Source organism: Phyllostomus hastatus, unplaced genomic scaffold, assembly GCF_019186645.2.
Source record: "Phyllostomus hastatus isolate PE091 unplaced genomic scaffold, TTU_PhHast_1.1 phas_scaffold_129, whole genome shotgun sequence".
NCBI lineage: Eukaryota > Metazoa > Chordata > Mammalia > Chiroptera > Phyllostomidae > Phyllostomus > Phyllostomus hastatus.
In genome coordinates this window covers 16034948-16051445 of record NW_025334009.1, presented here as the reverse complement: position 1 = coordinate 16051445, position 16498 = coordinate 16034948, and the positions used below count along the sequence as shown (strand labels likewise).

The 16498-nt window shown below is 36.5% G+C and overlaps 1 protein-coding gene across 2 annotated transcripts in view; it reads right to left on the bottom strand.

The window, feature by feature from the left end:
- The window catches only part of GADL1 (glutamate decarboxylase like 1), a 159235-nt gene that overhangs the window by 91363 nt on the left and 51374 nt on the right, over positions 1–16498 (bottom strand). For both annotated transcript variants that reach the window (XM_045856949.1, XM_045856950.1), the window contains exons 10-11: positions 15065–15129; positions 14690–14771 (exon numbers count right to left, since the gene is read on the bottom strand). In XM_045856949.1, the coding sequence (XP_045712905.1) occupies positions 14690–14771; positions 15065–15129 (147 nt within the window). The remainder of the gene's footprint in view (positions 1–14689; positions 14772–15064; positions 15130–16498) is intronic.

The window sequence follows — 16498 nt, the reverse complement described above, 5'->3', positions numbered from 1 at the left end:
GATCTATGGATTCGTTCTGATCACTATTTGACTATAGTAAAACCAACCAGAATTTTGTAACATCTTAAGCATTTGGTAGATTCAAATACCTTCAATAAATCACTTTTAGCTCAGAGATTAAATCAAAACTGTTATTATAGATTAATTGGAAAATAATTTAAATGAGAACACTCTAAAACAAAATTTAAGGAGCTGAGGCAAAACGGGCCTCGATGTAAAATGGTATTCTTATAGAACAAAATATTTAAAAAGCAAGAGACAAAGAAAAACAATTAAATAAGTTTAATAAAGGTGTGACTTGAAAAATAAGTGTAGGAAGTGATTCCTAAGAAGATATATAAAATCAGAAAAAATAGAAAAATGTTTTTAAAATTTTTATTTTAGGTAAACATATAAAATAAATATAGGATTAAAACAATTAGGGGATGGTATATATTCTTATAATATATTTGAAAATCTCAATAAAATATATTAAATATTTGAGAAATTATAAGTTATCAAAATTGACAGGGAAATTCTTAATAGTTTAATAAAGACAGGAAAAATGAGCATTCCATTAAGGAAGTATCTCCTCCAAAATTTCTCAGCAACACTTTTATGGCTAATTTTTCTGGGCATTTCTAAAAACTGGTGAGCTGTATGCTATAGCAATTACTCTAAAGTAAAGATGAACGTTTAAAACTGGCACTCAAAATACAATCCAACCACAACAAAACACACACACACAAATGCGCTCACACACACAGAGTAGCTCAATCACATATATAGAGAGGCAAAATTGAAATATACAAATTCATCAGTACATTAAAGCAACTTATTGCAATGAAATGAGGTTAGTCAGTAATGCAGAAAATCTATTAATACATGTAATTTCATTCAAAAAGTAAAATAATAGAGCTACCTTATTAGATAGTAAAAAGAAACATGGTAAAATTCAATACTCATTCCTAGATAATTTCTCAAGAGGATTTATAAAGAATGTATATCATAAGGCAACTTTAATAAACTCACAAAAAAGAAAGAAGTGCCTTCTATTTACTATTATTACTGAATATATTTTTGGAAATTCTATCAGGGCATTATATTTGGAAATGATATGAAGCTGAGATATTAGGAAGAAAATAAAATTACAATTATATACTGATATAATTATATATTTAGAAAATACAAGAGAATAACTTTAAATCTTCCAGAATTTATAAGAAATCCAGCAAAGCAGTTGGATATAAATATTTTACAATTGTTCTCTATACCAGCATTTGCAGTTAGAAGATTACGAAAGACTCTCTATATAGTGATATTAACAAACATAAAATTGTATAAATAACACCAGCCAAACACATGTAGGCTCTCTATGAGAACAACATCATAAGTCTGTGGAACTGAAATATTTACAGGTAAAACAATACCGTGCCTGTGACTTTTTAATGAAGTATACAGGGAAGAGTAGGAAAGGATAGATATGAAACCAGATTACACGTGAATTGATTCCTACTAAAGGCATGCCATGGGTGCCTAGGACTTTATCTCTGCTCTGGCAGATGCTTGAAGTTTTTCATAATAAAAAAGTTAAAAAGAACACTTATGTGAATTAAAAGATATGTGAATAAATAGACAGGTATGCCATGTTCCCAGCTGGGATGGCTGATATAATGCTAAGATGATACATTTCCTTAAATTAACTCATAGGTTTAATAGAACCCTAAGAACCCTAAGAAGAGCTCAGTAGAATATTTTTGTCTTAAAAAAAGTTTCCATAATTCATTTGGGATAATAAGCTGATGAAAATAAATGATTTCTTTAAAAAGAGTGAATGAAGACTTAATATTTTGAAACTACAATAATTACAGCAATGTAATTATTCCTTGTCCGTACCTCCCAGTGGTTTATTTCTCTCTTGTGTAGGTCTACTGTGTTTTCATTACATGCATTTTTATGTGTTGTTACAATGGTTTTTGTTGTCTTCAGCAGGAACACTTCCAGTTCATCTAGTGCTTCATTGCTAGAATTGATGTGTGCCCAGTTTTGGCTTTTTAATAATCAGCTGTGTTCAGTGCTGCCCGTGGGGGAGAGCATTTGTTAATTTATTCATCTCTCATTCAGCCTGCAGATGTGTCCCAGCTCCTATACGTTAGATGAGTAAGACATGATGCCTGTCCTAAATGAACTCAAAGGCTAGTAGGAGAAATAAAATTCAAGCAAATAATTCAATGTTTCAAAAAATTTCTTTTCACTTCAGACAATCTCCAATTTTCCCTCATTCATATGTCAGCTTTGTGCAATATTGAACCTCATCCAGCACATCAAATGGGATAACATATGAAAGCTTGGCTTTGTTTGAATATTTTCCTACAGTTAAATAGGTATTGTGTGTCACAAAGAGTTGTCAACAGAATAATAGAGCCATGGCTGAATGAGATTTCTGAATACTACTGTCTCCCAAACGAAGATGGCAACATTAGCAGGTTTAGCTTCCCATCTTTCCAATGAAGTCACGGATGACTGGAACAGTTATGATGACTAGAGGCATCTGGATGGAATGGGGAAGAGGTATTGTGCCTCTTTAACATAAGAAAGGACTTCTTAAAACAAAAGTGTAACTTCATGAGCGTACACTTCTGAACTGGACTCAAGATGCCAGATTAACTGCTTCCGTAATAATGGTGACCATCATTAAAGAAATGAGTATTTTAAAAATTCTTTAAACTCAAGTGCCTCTGTTTCTTGGATTAAAATAAGGAGTAGGAATGGATAAAAAGGGAAAATGCTGGCTATGGAAGAAAAACATATACTAATCTATACTAACCAATTTAATACACATAGTATTAAATTAGTATGCATCTATCAAGGAAGTTTTAAATAATTTGGCTGGTAGATTGTAAGTAACTTTTATATTCCTCATTATGCTTCACTCTATGCTATTGTGGACATATATTGCTTTAAAAGTAAAAATACTGATAACTGATATTTTAATAGTCAACCCTTCTGTAACTAAGTTTTCTAGACCATCCTCTTCCACACGGTCATTTTCTCACTTGATTCACATTCCTTTAACACCTGTTTTTTACTTCCTTCTATAATTACATGAATACTATATTGAATTATTTGCTTGAATGCCACTTCTCCCACTAGCCTTTGAGTTCATTTAGGACAGGCATCATGTCTTACTCATCTAACGTATAGGAGCTGGGACACATCTGCAGGCTGAATGAGAGATGAATAAATTAACAAATGCTTCCCCCCACGGGCAGCACTGAACACAGTGGATTATTAAAAAGCCAAAACTGGGCACATATCAATTCTAGCAATGAAGCACTAGATGAACTGGAAGTGTTCCTGCTGAAGACAACAGAAACCATTGTAACAACACATAAAAATGCATGTAATGAAAAGCAGAGTAGACCTACACAAGAGAGAAATAACCCACTGGCAGGTACAGAAGAGGAATGGAGCTTGAGGAGTTAAGCCAGGGATGTTTCTATTCCAGGAAAATTTCCAACTGAGCGAATACAGCTAATAAAAGAGCCAGATGGTGAGAGGTGAGGGAGCAGAGATGGTGTCCACCATGTACGGAGACATAGCATATCACCATTATATCTGCTCACCAGCGGGTGTGCCAATGGCTTCAGGAAACAGAGTTCGAAGGTGTTCAGTGTTAGCAAGGGCAGTAAATACTTTCTCTTGTTCAGGACCCAGAGGTGCCCACCCTTATATAGATGTAAAGATTATATTCTGGAGATCCAGGAAAACTTCAAGCATTGGTCCTGGACTTCTAATTCCCCCAGATGTCCAAAAGAATGAAAAAAAAAACCTCTATGAAGAAATATAAATTAAATATTCAGTAAGCCATCAAAAATTATAAGGCTAGCCAATGTGAGAGCCAAAAATCACAGACAAAAATAACAGGGATAGTACCAGAGGGAATCTAGGTCTCAGAGTTAGCATAGGCAGATTATAATTCTAGCTTTAGAATATCTATAGAGATAAAAGTTGATCTTAAAAATGTCATCAAGAGCTTAAAGACATATTTATACGCATACATATATATATGCATATATATATATGAAAAAGACTAAGACGTAAAACTGAAAAGACGCAATACAGTAAAAAAAAAAGAGAGGGTGTAAACAGCAGGTTAGTATAGCTAGTAAGAGCATTAGTGAATTTTAAGGTAAGTCATAAAAATTGTCCACAACAAAGCATGGAAAGACAAAATTATGAAACATAAAAAGAGTAAGAGACAGAAAAAACAGTGAGAAGTTCTGATATACATTTAATTGGGATGCCACAGAGAGAAGCAAAGACAAAATAAATTAAACAAAGTCCATATTTAAAACACTACAGATAAGTAGCAGAAAATTAAGGAAAGTCTGAGAATCTTACAAGAAGTCAGGTAAGTCATTTTACCATCAAAGGAATGACAGCTAAATAGCTAACTTTCTAACACAACACTAGCATGCCCACCCCCAAAGTTATAAAAGTTCTGAAAGAAAACTGCTGACAGAATTCTATCTCCAGAAAAAAATAGATATTTTTAAAGAAGCCAAGTGCAAGAGCATATGCTACCTTTTGACTCATTATGAAATCCCTAAACATGGTCTTCAAGAAGAAGGAAATTTATACTAGATAAAACCTCAGGGATATAGCAAACAATAAAGATATGTACACAGAAATATTCACAGAAAGTTTTCATGAAAGCAAAAGTTTGGAATAACCCATCAACATAAAATGGATAAACAAATTGTGACACACTTATATGGGATAGCATAAAACAGTGGAAATGCACACTCATCGGATTGTTTCACAGCATATATTAATCTTATGGACAAGAGGTAAGTTAGAGCCACAAGAACAAAGACAAATGAAAAACAGTACATAGTGTATGCTTCTATTCATACAAATTTCAAACAGGCAAAAGTAAACTATGCTATTTAAGGATACATAACTGCAAAGCAACACTGAAAAGAAAAGCAAGAAAGTCAACAACAGGAAGGAATACATGAGGAGTTTCTGGTTTCCTGCTCTTTGTTTTAATCTGCATGGAATTGCCTGATGATTCCTACTATGATCATAAATTAAGATTTTCCCTTAAGTTTTATACAAATTTTATATTTTTCTTATATTTCATAATAATTCATTGAAAAACAGACCAACATCTTGTAAACTCCCAAACAGCCCTCAGAATAAACTACCAGAGAAGAGATTGAATTTCTTTTGCAATTAATACAGCTCCCTAGATTATATTTATCATTAGTATCATAAGGGCCTACGGCAGGTATGAATGTAAATGCACATGTGCTTGCTGAATGAGATACATGCGCCTTCAATATAAAAAGGATGGTGACTATTTTAGTTCTCTACTTTTTGCTCAGTCTAAAAATAATTTCCTTATTGTATGCCAGTAACAATTTCTGTACAAATTAGGGTATAGGTACACTTATGAAAAGTCTATATAACATAAATGCATATTTACCACCTCTGAGTTATCGACAAAATTCTAATACTTCTCTTATTCACATGGACTTGTACTGACCCTTTGAATTACCGGGGAAGAAAAACCTAAAAAAACTGACTCCCTGAAACATTTTGGCCACGAAACGACAAAGTTAGAAAGTGTAATTACGAGTGTCAGGTATGTTTTTAGATAGTTTTCTTGGAAAATGACAAATCTGACAACTAGAATTGTGCAAAGGGAAACAAATGCAACATTTATTCCAAGAAGTCAAAAGGCTCCCAAGCATCATAACAGAAAATAGGAATGGAAGGGAAAGGCTTGTTGCAGTACGATAATAGTAAAATAAGAGGCAAAAGAAACAAAAAGGTGGATGCTTGGAATGCTTTAAAAATGCTAAAACCAAATTTTGGCCTACCCACGGAGGCAGGTGTAGCATGCTCACTATGGCATGAATTTTTTCCCAGGATTCCTTTTATACACTTACCCTCATGTTTCTCATTTTTTTTTAGATTTTAACTTACATAATTTTCCTACTACTTTGAGACCCTAATCAGTTTTGTTTCAAGATAGGTGAGAAAATATTCAATCTGTAAACACAATCCTCCTTCTGAGATATTTTTAGTAGGTAATTTTTATCGAATTGGAGTTGACAAAAGGATGCAAAGATAGAGTTTCATTTTTCCTTTTTGGTCATTTCTTAGAAAATCTGAAGTGTTCTGTGATGATTGGCAGGGAAGCAAAGCTTGGGGCTCCACAGTGAAATGGGATGGCTGATATAAAGAATGAATTTTTCACCTGCAAGAATAAACCAGTGAACAAAATAGTAACAGAAGCTTAGATACATTAAGCAGACTGACAGCTGCCAGAAAGGTGTGTGTGTTGTGGGGGGCGGGGGAGACAAGATAAAAGATGGTGGAGGGATTAACCAAAGAACATTTGTGTACAACCCATGGACAGGGACAATATGGGGACTGACTTAGGGATGGGGGAGGGGGGGCTGGGTGGAGATGGGGAAAGGCAGAAAAAGTGGGAACAGCTGTAATAGCATACACAATGAAAATAAGTTACAAACTGCAAAGAAAAGAATATCAGAGAGATTCACATACTCTTAGGGTTCTCCAGAAATAGAAAAGAAGAAGATACTAAATCTAATTCTGGGCAACACCCCAACTCATCTAAGTCAAACTGATTAAATAAATGTACCTTAATCAGTGGGACCAGGTGGCAGCCACCCAGAGGTTTGAAGGAACTCAAGGATGAAATTGGGAAACGGTTGGCCAAGATGCTGCATCCTACATTACCAGCAGCCACCGCCAGCAATCTGGCAGATTGTTTATGTCATTCTGTGTATTAGAAGGGGTCAAGAGAGGACCCAGGGAACCTTAGAAAAGCAAGTATTTCTTCCGCTTGTCCAGTCTCCAATAAAGACCAGCATCATTAGACACTAAAACAAAAATAACTCCCTAGGGGAAAGACAATATGGTCTCTGAGAAAGGAAAGTATGAGTCACTGATTTATTATTGGTCTCTGAGGCATGTAGATAAAAGGCCAAATGTTGGCACGGTGTAGAGTAAAGGCTTTTTTTTTTAAAGTGCCAAAGTGAAATGGGAGATGTGAGGAGGCAATGGATATATCATGCCATATGATAAAACAAGTAATTCCTACACCAGTCACAAACAAATTCTTAACCTACTAGCGAGAAGGGATCTTTTTGAGACTTTGAAAGAGAGCTGGTTGCAATTATAGTGAAACTACTACTTCATACTGCAGGTAACAAATTTGAAATACATTAAAATTGGATGCTTTGGAAAAAGACACAAAGGTCATTTCAGGAAACATTTTTATGGAGCATTACTCAAGTGTCAGGCTTTATACTAAACAGGTGGTCTACAGCAATGAGTAAGTCCCCTTCTGCCCTTTGGTAGCACAGAATCTACTACACAGATAATTAAGAGAGCCGTGGTATAGGTCCTTCACTGGGACTTGTGCCTATTTATGACAAGATGATAACTATTAATTGAAATCAAGGAGTATAAGAATAATTATGCAATAACACACCCCTTGGAGCCATAGTTCACAAAGGATTTAATATGGGCATGGATCCAAAACAAAGTATAAATCCCCTTGTTAAAATTAATGACAATTTCAGTAACAACAAATAAACCCTAAACTCTAATTTTCTTATTTCATTTAGTGGAAAAAGACACGGATTTCAAACATGTGTAACTCAAACAATAATTATTGTATCTCTTTACCTCATGCAGGAGGAAAGCAGACATAATAGGAATATTCATTATTGCCAATGACACCATGTGAGGTTTTATTTAATGTGATGCATGCATATAAATATGTGTATGTACAAATTTCCAAAAGCCTCGTGAAAATAAAATTAACGTTTGTTTATTACAACTTAAAAACAGGAATTAAAAAAGAAAAGGGCTACTTGCTAACCATGAACTTGATCAGTTCTGCCAGTCTTACATACTTCCCAACCTTATTGAAAAGTCTAAGAAAAATTTTCTCAGCTGAAACAGTTATCAACCACAGGAGAGTAATGTCCCTTCTACAAGTCAAATGCTTCTTCTTTCTAATCAGTTTTAAATGTATATCTCCTTCCTTTTTTGCTCCATTAGATAGGAAGCTATCATTCAAAGAAATTTATGAGATCATAAATATTCTCCGGCATGAAAAAAAATTTTATGATCAGATCATTGAATACTTTCAAACCAAATAGTGGCATTTCTATAGGAACTCCATGAGAAAAAACAAAAGCTAGAAAAAGAAACCCTCACAAAAGCAGATATAGTTTGTTATAGTTCTCTGATAAATCTTGTCTTGCACATTTTTAAATGGCATTCATAGTTGTCATTTGCAATATCAATTATCATTCTGAATAGAACTTTAAATGGACTGAGAGATAGCACATTTTTTCAGGCGTGGAATTCTGGTGAAATTTCTCTGCCTTCTACTGGGGGACCACATTGGGAAATGGTGTTGGTCTCTTTTTTCTTCTTTTCTCTTTGCACTGCAGTGCCCGACTGCACTGTATTCAATTCAATAGTATTGAATAAATCTCCCACTCTTCTACTTCCTGCTGCTCCTTTTCCTAAAGAAAAACCAGGGACTACATTCCTAGCCTTCTCTAGAATGAAGATGAAAGGAAAAGAATTGCAAGCTTAACTCTTTTTTTCCATCTTATCATTTGAAACCTAGGTAGCCCAGAATTGCATGTCAATACCTCTATTCAAAGAAGATCCCTGAGAAGGAGGGATAAAATAGGTCAATACATAAAAGTAGAAGAAAAGTATTTACATGCGTGTCTGTAAGTGTGGGTGTGCAAATGACTAAATTAACAAAGCTAAATACCCCTGTGATATCAAAGGGGATCCCATAACACACACACACACACACACACACACACACACACACACACACATCCATACTGTTAGTTAAAAAGTTATGCAACTTTCTAGATGGAAAAGTTACACAAAGTTTCTAGAAGGAAAATTAGGAAACAAGCATAAAATAGTATCATGACAGATGATCAGAACTCTCCTACTTCCAGGAATTTATTCCAAAGAAATAATAAAGGATGTGCACAAATATTCAGCCTCAAAGATAGCAGTTGAACCTATAATAGCCAAAAATTAAAACAATCTAATTGGGATGGTCAAGTTAGTTATAGTACATCAAAACTATAGAATACTGTGCAGCTATTAAAAATGTATGCAATGAACACTGACGTGGAACAATGCTCAGTTTTGTTCAACAGAAAAAGCATGTTAAAAGCAAAATATGTCACCAGTTTTCTTTAGATTAGATATGTGTACATATGGATATACTTGCATGTATATTTGCATAAGAAAATATATTGAAGGCTATCTTCAGTTATGTATTCTATATCTCTTTTTCATCTTTCTCCATATCTAAATTTTCTGATTTGCCTATAATAAACATGCATTACATCTGAAATAAACCTATAAAAATGGACATAATTTTAAAAATTCAAGGTATCAATAGTTTCTCTTTAAAAAAGTCCCTTAAATAGTCTGTAGCTGATAGGTTAAACAAGAAGTCCTTGTGAATTAATATTGGATAATGGTAGGTACAAGTGGAGAGGAATAATCCATACTCAAAAAGTCATCTGACTAGCAGGGCTCACGTTCTCATGTATCTGCTAGGTTGCATAAAAACTAAAAGTCTTTCTAACAAACTCTAAAAATCAAAATGCCAATATTGAGATTTCCCTACACCCATGCAACTCATTCTAAGAATATATTGCCTTTTATTTTAGATCAAAGCATCAAAGTTGTCATGGATCCAAAACAGCCACGTCGATCCAGCATCTACATCTGAACTCAACCTATTTATAATAAAAAAATTGTTTTAAAAATCCCTGATTTGCTTTTTATCTCTATGATGCAAAGAGGGTTAGTGATAGTACATTTCAAGAGCAACAGCTTGGCTTTGTTTCTACAGCAGTCTTCTTTGCGAACACAGGAAATTAAAAATGCAAAACACCACCAGCTAGTCAGTCAAGAAAGCAGCACTGTGAATATAAGGGCTTTGTGGATACAAATTAGGGAATTAGTTTTTCCCTTAACAGGAGCATATTTACTAAGTAATTTGCTTTCTTTAACTGGAGTTATCCTCTTCCATTAACTGGAGAAGTAAGTCCAAATTAAAATCACTATTCATCAGTTACTGCTGGGGGCATGCTCAAGCCTGTGTAAGGACCTAGGCAATAAAGCTCATCAACTGTAATTTTAATCATTGTTTAATCAGAGCTCTCAAAAGGAATAATTTGGGGTAGGGGAGAAATGGGAAACTCTTTAGTTACTGTTGGCAAGAAGGTAGTTATTTCAGAGGACTGTTGATTTAGTTATTCATTAAGTTTTTCAACAAATATTTATCTTTTCCTTGTTTGGTAAAAACTTGCTACACGCAGTAAATACAGTGATGAATATCATACCACAGTTCCCACCCTCATATAGCCTACATTCTAGGGGGAGGGAAAATGGGTACATGAGAAATCATAACTACAAATCACGGTGAGTACTTCGGAGGAAGGGAACAGGGTCAGAGAACAAATAATGGGGAGATGCCAGTTTACCTTGTGGAGCCTGGGAACCCTTAAGAAGGAATATTTAAGCTTTGCCACAAAGGATGACAGTCATTCATACTCATGATACTCTTCTCTCAACTGTGTTAGCATCACTCTTCCCTGATCTTCCCACCACCTCCTTAGCCATTCCAACTCTTCACTGTGAGTTCTTCTTCAATCCAATCTTTAGCCTCTGACATTCTTCAGGGCTAAGCTCTTATGTCTTCTACTTTTCTGACTCCAAAGTTCCTCCTAAGGCAATCTATCCCACGCCTATGATCTCCAAAATCATCTACATCTCAACACTTCCCTAATATACTCCTCTAGCCTACAACTGTTTTTCTAACTTTGGATCCATGTGTCAAGTGCTTACATGACATCTCCATCTGAATAGCACATAGGAATCTCAAATTCAACAGAGCCAGTGCTAAAATCAAGATATTTCACTTTCAGATCTTCTCATCCTTTAGCAATTCCCATCTCCCTAAATAGGACCTTGCACTCAGTTGCTGTATCATTAATCAGAAAGCCAACAATGACACTTGCTTCTTTCGCATCTCCCATGTACAAATGGTAATTCAGCCCTGTTTCATTAATAGCAAAAATATATCTTAAATCTCACCACATTATTCCATCTCCTCTACTATCAGTTCTTCCTTAGATACTGCAAGCCTTTATTTATTCTTGTATTTACTCCTACCCACCTTCCAATTCATTGTTTTAAATGAACATCTTTTCAGATTACTCCCTAGTTTTAAAATTCTTCCATTGTTTTGCTCAGTGGATTGAGTGCGGGCCTGCAAACCAAGGGGTTGCCAGTTGATTCTCAGTTTGGGCACATGCCTGTGTTGCAGGCCAGGTCCCCAGTGGGGGGGGCGGTGTGAGAGGCAACTACACATTGATGTTTCTCTCCCTCTTTTTCTCCTTCCCTTCCCCTCTCTCAAAATAAATAAATAAAATCTTTAAAAAAATTTTTCCATCGTTTTGAAGATTAAGTCTAAAATCATGAAAATGGTTTCTAAGATCCTACGTGTTTTATCCACTGCCTAATCTTTTAGTCCTATCCCCCATGCCAGTCTTAGCATTATTCCCTGTGCTCCAACAACAATGGACTTCTTTTAGTATCTAAAATGTAAAAGGACATTTCTCTTTTGGACTCTGAGCATGATATCTTTTCCATGAGGGGTATTTCAGATCTTCCTACTATGTATTCTCAGAGTAGCATACTATTCTCCATATCAGATAGAAGTGTATTTGGCTGCAAGTAACAGATTACCCAATGGAAGTAGTTTCAGCAGTAAATACATTTAGTTACCTCATATCACAAAAAGTCTGAAAGTAGGCACTTCCAAGGTTAACACAACATTGCAGAATCATCATCCAAGACCAAGACGTTTCCACTTTCTATTCTGCCATTCTGTGCATGCTCACTTTTCATTTAGGTGTCATTCATTGTCTATGATTACAAGGTCAGAGAACTTCATGCACCATGTGGTTGAAAGGGTCAGGCCAGCTTTCAAGGCTTAATTGAAACTTTCTCCCATCTTGCACAATAGGTATCTGGCATCAGCCACAATGGCCGGCCATCAGACTGACCTTCCTGCACCTGGGGACAGCCTGACCCTTTACCTAACCCACTGTCCTGACTCAGGTCCTGAAACTCTGTGGAAACAGTCCAAAAGAACAAGAAACTGACCCCTCCTTTATTCACCCTCAACCCCAAGCATTTTCTTTTAAAAGCCCCATTCTTGGCTCCCTCTGCTGCTGCATTCTGGTTGGACTCAACCCACCTGTCCTGCATGCAGCTCCAAATCAAGGCATTTGGATCAGATCATTTGGCTCTACCCACCTCTATCTCTCCTGCATTTCTAACTGTGGTGACACAACCACTTTCAAGGTAGGGAAGGGGGAAGAGTGCTCTCCTCTTATTTGTATCACCTCGCAAAAAGTACAACTTTTTTCAAAAGCCCCCATCACATTTCCCCTATATCATATTGGCCATGTCAGTGTCACATGGTGACTCTTAACTATAAGGGAGACTGGTGAGATGAGTTTGGGGAGACAGCAGGGAAGGAGTTTGGAACGGCTACAGAATCAACAGTGTCTGATACCTTCTTCAGAGTACGTATCAAAATAGTAATTAAAGAATTAAATAGGTATATTTTCTTCACTGTCTCCTCTGTGAGATGACACACTTTCGACTATGGGAGGCTCATCTGTTTTATAAGCTCAGAATCAGCACAGTGCCCAGCCTATATAGGAAGTCAGTTAGTGTTGGTAGAATGGATGAATAAATGAATACAAAAGGACAACAGAGGCAGAAAACACATACAAAGGAGAGAGAAAACTGCCAACATAAAGCTTTTTAAGCTGATTGTCATATCTCATTATCTCATGTTCCAACTCCCCATTCCAGTTAATTTGAAAACAGTCTTTCATCCAAAAAAAAATGCAACTTTCGAAAGTGCTCAATTCTTTGCCCAATGAATGCAATTTTTCTAACCTCTTCATTCTTGCCAGGTGAGTAGACATGGGAATAATTGTTTTTATTGAGATCCAGGGATAAATTCTTTTTTAAAAAAATACAATTTTAACCTCTGTTATAGGGTTAGATGATCCAGAAAATTTTAAATTGCTTCAAGTACATAAATGTAAATCAATTCTTGGCTAAATCACTCAAATAGCATTCAAAAAGAAAAATGTATAGAAGCTTGAAAATTATTTAAGAGATTCGCCCTAAAATTTTTGGTCTAAATTTTCCACCCCTGAGAGCAGCACACACCACCAGGTACAAATGTCATTCAGATTGGTTCATTAGGGAGAAAGCTGATAGAAAATGCCTGGGACATAAAAGGATGCTTGAGATATTTTTGTCTTCATATCTAGACCAAAAGAAATCCTGGGTTTACTCCCAAACTCTGTCTTGTCTTAAATATGTAACTATGTTCAAGTTGAGTATGTCCTTTTGTTCACAAATAATATAATAATCTCAAACTATCTTTTTAGTTATAACATGCTGTTGTCACCCCACAACTTAAAAACTTAAATGAAAAATAGTTCACTGGAATTGAATACAGTCAGTTGATGGTAGCCAGACTAATAAAACATTAAGGAATAGTCTCATATTCCCAAGAGTGTCTCTATCTACAGACGCAGAATCTGTTCGTAGTTTTTGATGGCCATTCTATTTGGTCATCCCAAAACACAAAGGGCACCGACACACACACACGGTACCACATTTTTTTTTCTTTAAAGGGAGGTGTAACTATCCACACATGCAGCACTAGGTTTCAAATCTTAAATACGGTTTTCATTTGAAATAAAATTCCTTAAAAAGAGAAAATGACTTTAGCATTGGCAAAGGGAGTCCCCTAAGGAAAAAAATGTAAACAGATGGCTGAGAAAGATCACCCACATGCTGCACGCAGATCTTGAGGAGGCATTTCTAAGAATGAAGTGGCACTTCCCAGCCTGGGCAACTTCCCACAAGGATCCTTATTTAACCCACAGAAAACAAGAGTTTACACCTCTAGCCAAGAAGCAGCTCAGCAACTCCTTTCCCCCTTGTCTCCCAGTAATCCAGATGAGTTTTCAACTCTCCCCAATATTCCGAAAGAAGCTGATTACCAACCACTGGAGACAGACGAGCCTCTAATAAATCAGTGTTCGATGATGAGCCCTGAACTAACATCTTCCCATATAATCGGGCTGTTAAGCCCCAGCTACGCATATTAAGCATTCAATTTAATGTATGACACACATCTGTTCCACTTTCTTAGCGAGCAGAAGTTTCAAGAGAACTTAAATCCCAGACTTAATCAAGGAGAAAAAAAATCTTGGCAGTGTTTAAAACTGATTTTTAAAATATAATCCAAATGACAGCGAGAGGAACCATTTTGCAGTAATGAGATTACATAATACCTAAATCAAATCTACAAAATTACCTGAGCAGAAACACTAGCCCTTTCATCTGAGCCTATTTATCTTTCCTTTTGATGCCATCAATATTTACCAAAGACCTTTACCTGCATCTGGCCCAAAGCATCAAAATATAAGCAAAAACAGATTTTCTGCAAGCCCTGTAATTTAACCCTTCCCAATGCCCCAAGGCCGTAAAAGAAAAAACTCACAGATTTGTCTTTGACAAGGAGAGCACAGCACTGAACTCCTGCCATCAGCATCTTGTGGGGGTTCCAGGCCACGGAATCAGCCCTGTTATATAAAACACAGAAAAGGGCAGAGTAGCGAGGGGACCCATTAGTTTCTGCTGGAGAAAAGAATTCTACCATCAGCAGCACACATTCCATACTTATACCCAAGATAATGCTCAACAGGGTTCCTTGTTGGAGTACTCTAGGGAGTTTGGGAGTTTGGGGTTCTTTTTTTTCTCCAAGTGAAGCAATTGCTTTTCTTTTGTCCATTCTCAGAATGTTCCTTAAGTGGGCAAAGTCCCAAAAAGCTCCCACGCCTAAATGAGAGACACTGCACCTGGGAGCTACCTTTACCTGTGGATGCCATGCAGAAGCCTGCGGTGCTTCCTGGACATCAGAGCTGAGCCACCCCAAGAAGCCTGTTGAGAAAGTTACATAAGCAAGACAGTGTTATTTCCATGTGATCGGATCACCAGCCAATTGTCCTAGAAAACCCTGAACGACCACCTCACTCTACCTTGCTATTTTGTTTTAAGCCAATGTTAACCAATTTGTATCCCAGGAAAATTTGATCACTGGTTCCACTCAGGCAATCAGAGACTCTCATCACAACAAACAGCTCCCATTGACACTTCGGATTTAAATCCACACATCACGAAGAAATTGTTATATTAACCTGTTGAGTTGCATGTGGTCGAAAGATTTAAAAGACACAGTCTATCCCGTCTGAGATCTCATAATCTAAAACAGACAATATCCTAACAATGCCCAGATTCCACCATACACAAGGTACCGATGCTGATCGAGTCCAGGTCTAAGGTCTGGCATTCTGTAGAATCAATGTGGCATGTGCTTGACAAGGAGGATAGACGGGGATATAGGAATTCATAGCCAATTAGCTTTAGCAAGGTGGAAATGGATCCTATTATTGAAAAATGAGATCTTTTCAGCCAAACAACTTTCAAATATATTTGCAAATCAAAACAAAATGTGAGAGTAGGAGAAAGAAAACCTGGGACTTAATGACGTTATTCACTGGAAAGGTAAATACGAGCAGAGGAGAGGGAACTGAGAATAAGGAGAAGAAAGGAAACCCCACAGTCAATAAGTCTAGAAGGGAGGGAGGAAGAATCAATATGAGGAATAAGAGAGTCAGTTTGGTTCTTGAAACTGAGCAATCTTCTGAGTTTAATTTGTAGGGCAGTGAAGGGCAATTGCAGTGAGGAAATATGAGGGGACTGTCCTGGGCTCCGCTGAATGCTCTCCAAGGCTATTTACCTGGCACAACATTGCATTGAGAATGGAATTATTGTCACTTCGATTTTTTAATAGAAAAAACTAATGTTCAGAAGTTGTAGGTAAGCTCTCCAAGGTCTCGCAGGTAATAAAAACCAGACCTTTTTGACAGTAGCATCATCACTTAGGGAAAGTAACCAGTTGGCCACATGGTAGAGTGCAGCATGGTTAATTGAGGATGATGAAAGTACTATACGCAGGAGATGAGTTTAGAGACTGCCTAGGATATAGGCTATCCTATTTTAGGCTATAGAATTTAAAAGGATAAGGAAGCCCCAAGATCATGCAGAAAGAGGTGGCAAGATTGTGTGTACCATTGATGTGGAAGGTGAAAGAAATGAGACGTCTCCATGATCCTCAGAGTACTGCAAAATCTGAGCCCTCTGCTGAATAATAAGGCATGGCCCTAAATCCCACTTTAAAACAGCTCTCTTATTCAGGGGTGGAACTCCACAGTGAGTGTGTCCCCTAAGATGCACGAGTTAAGAAGGC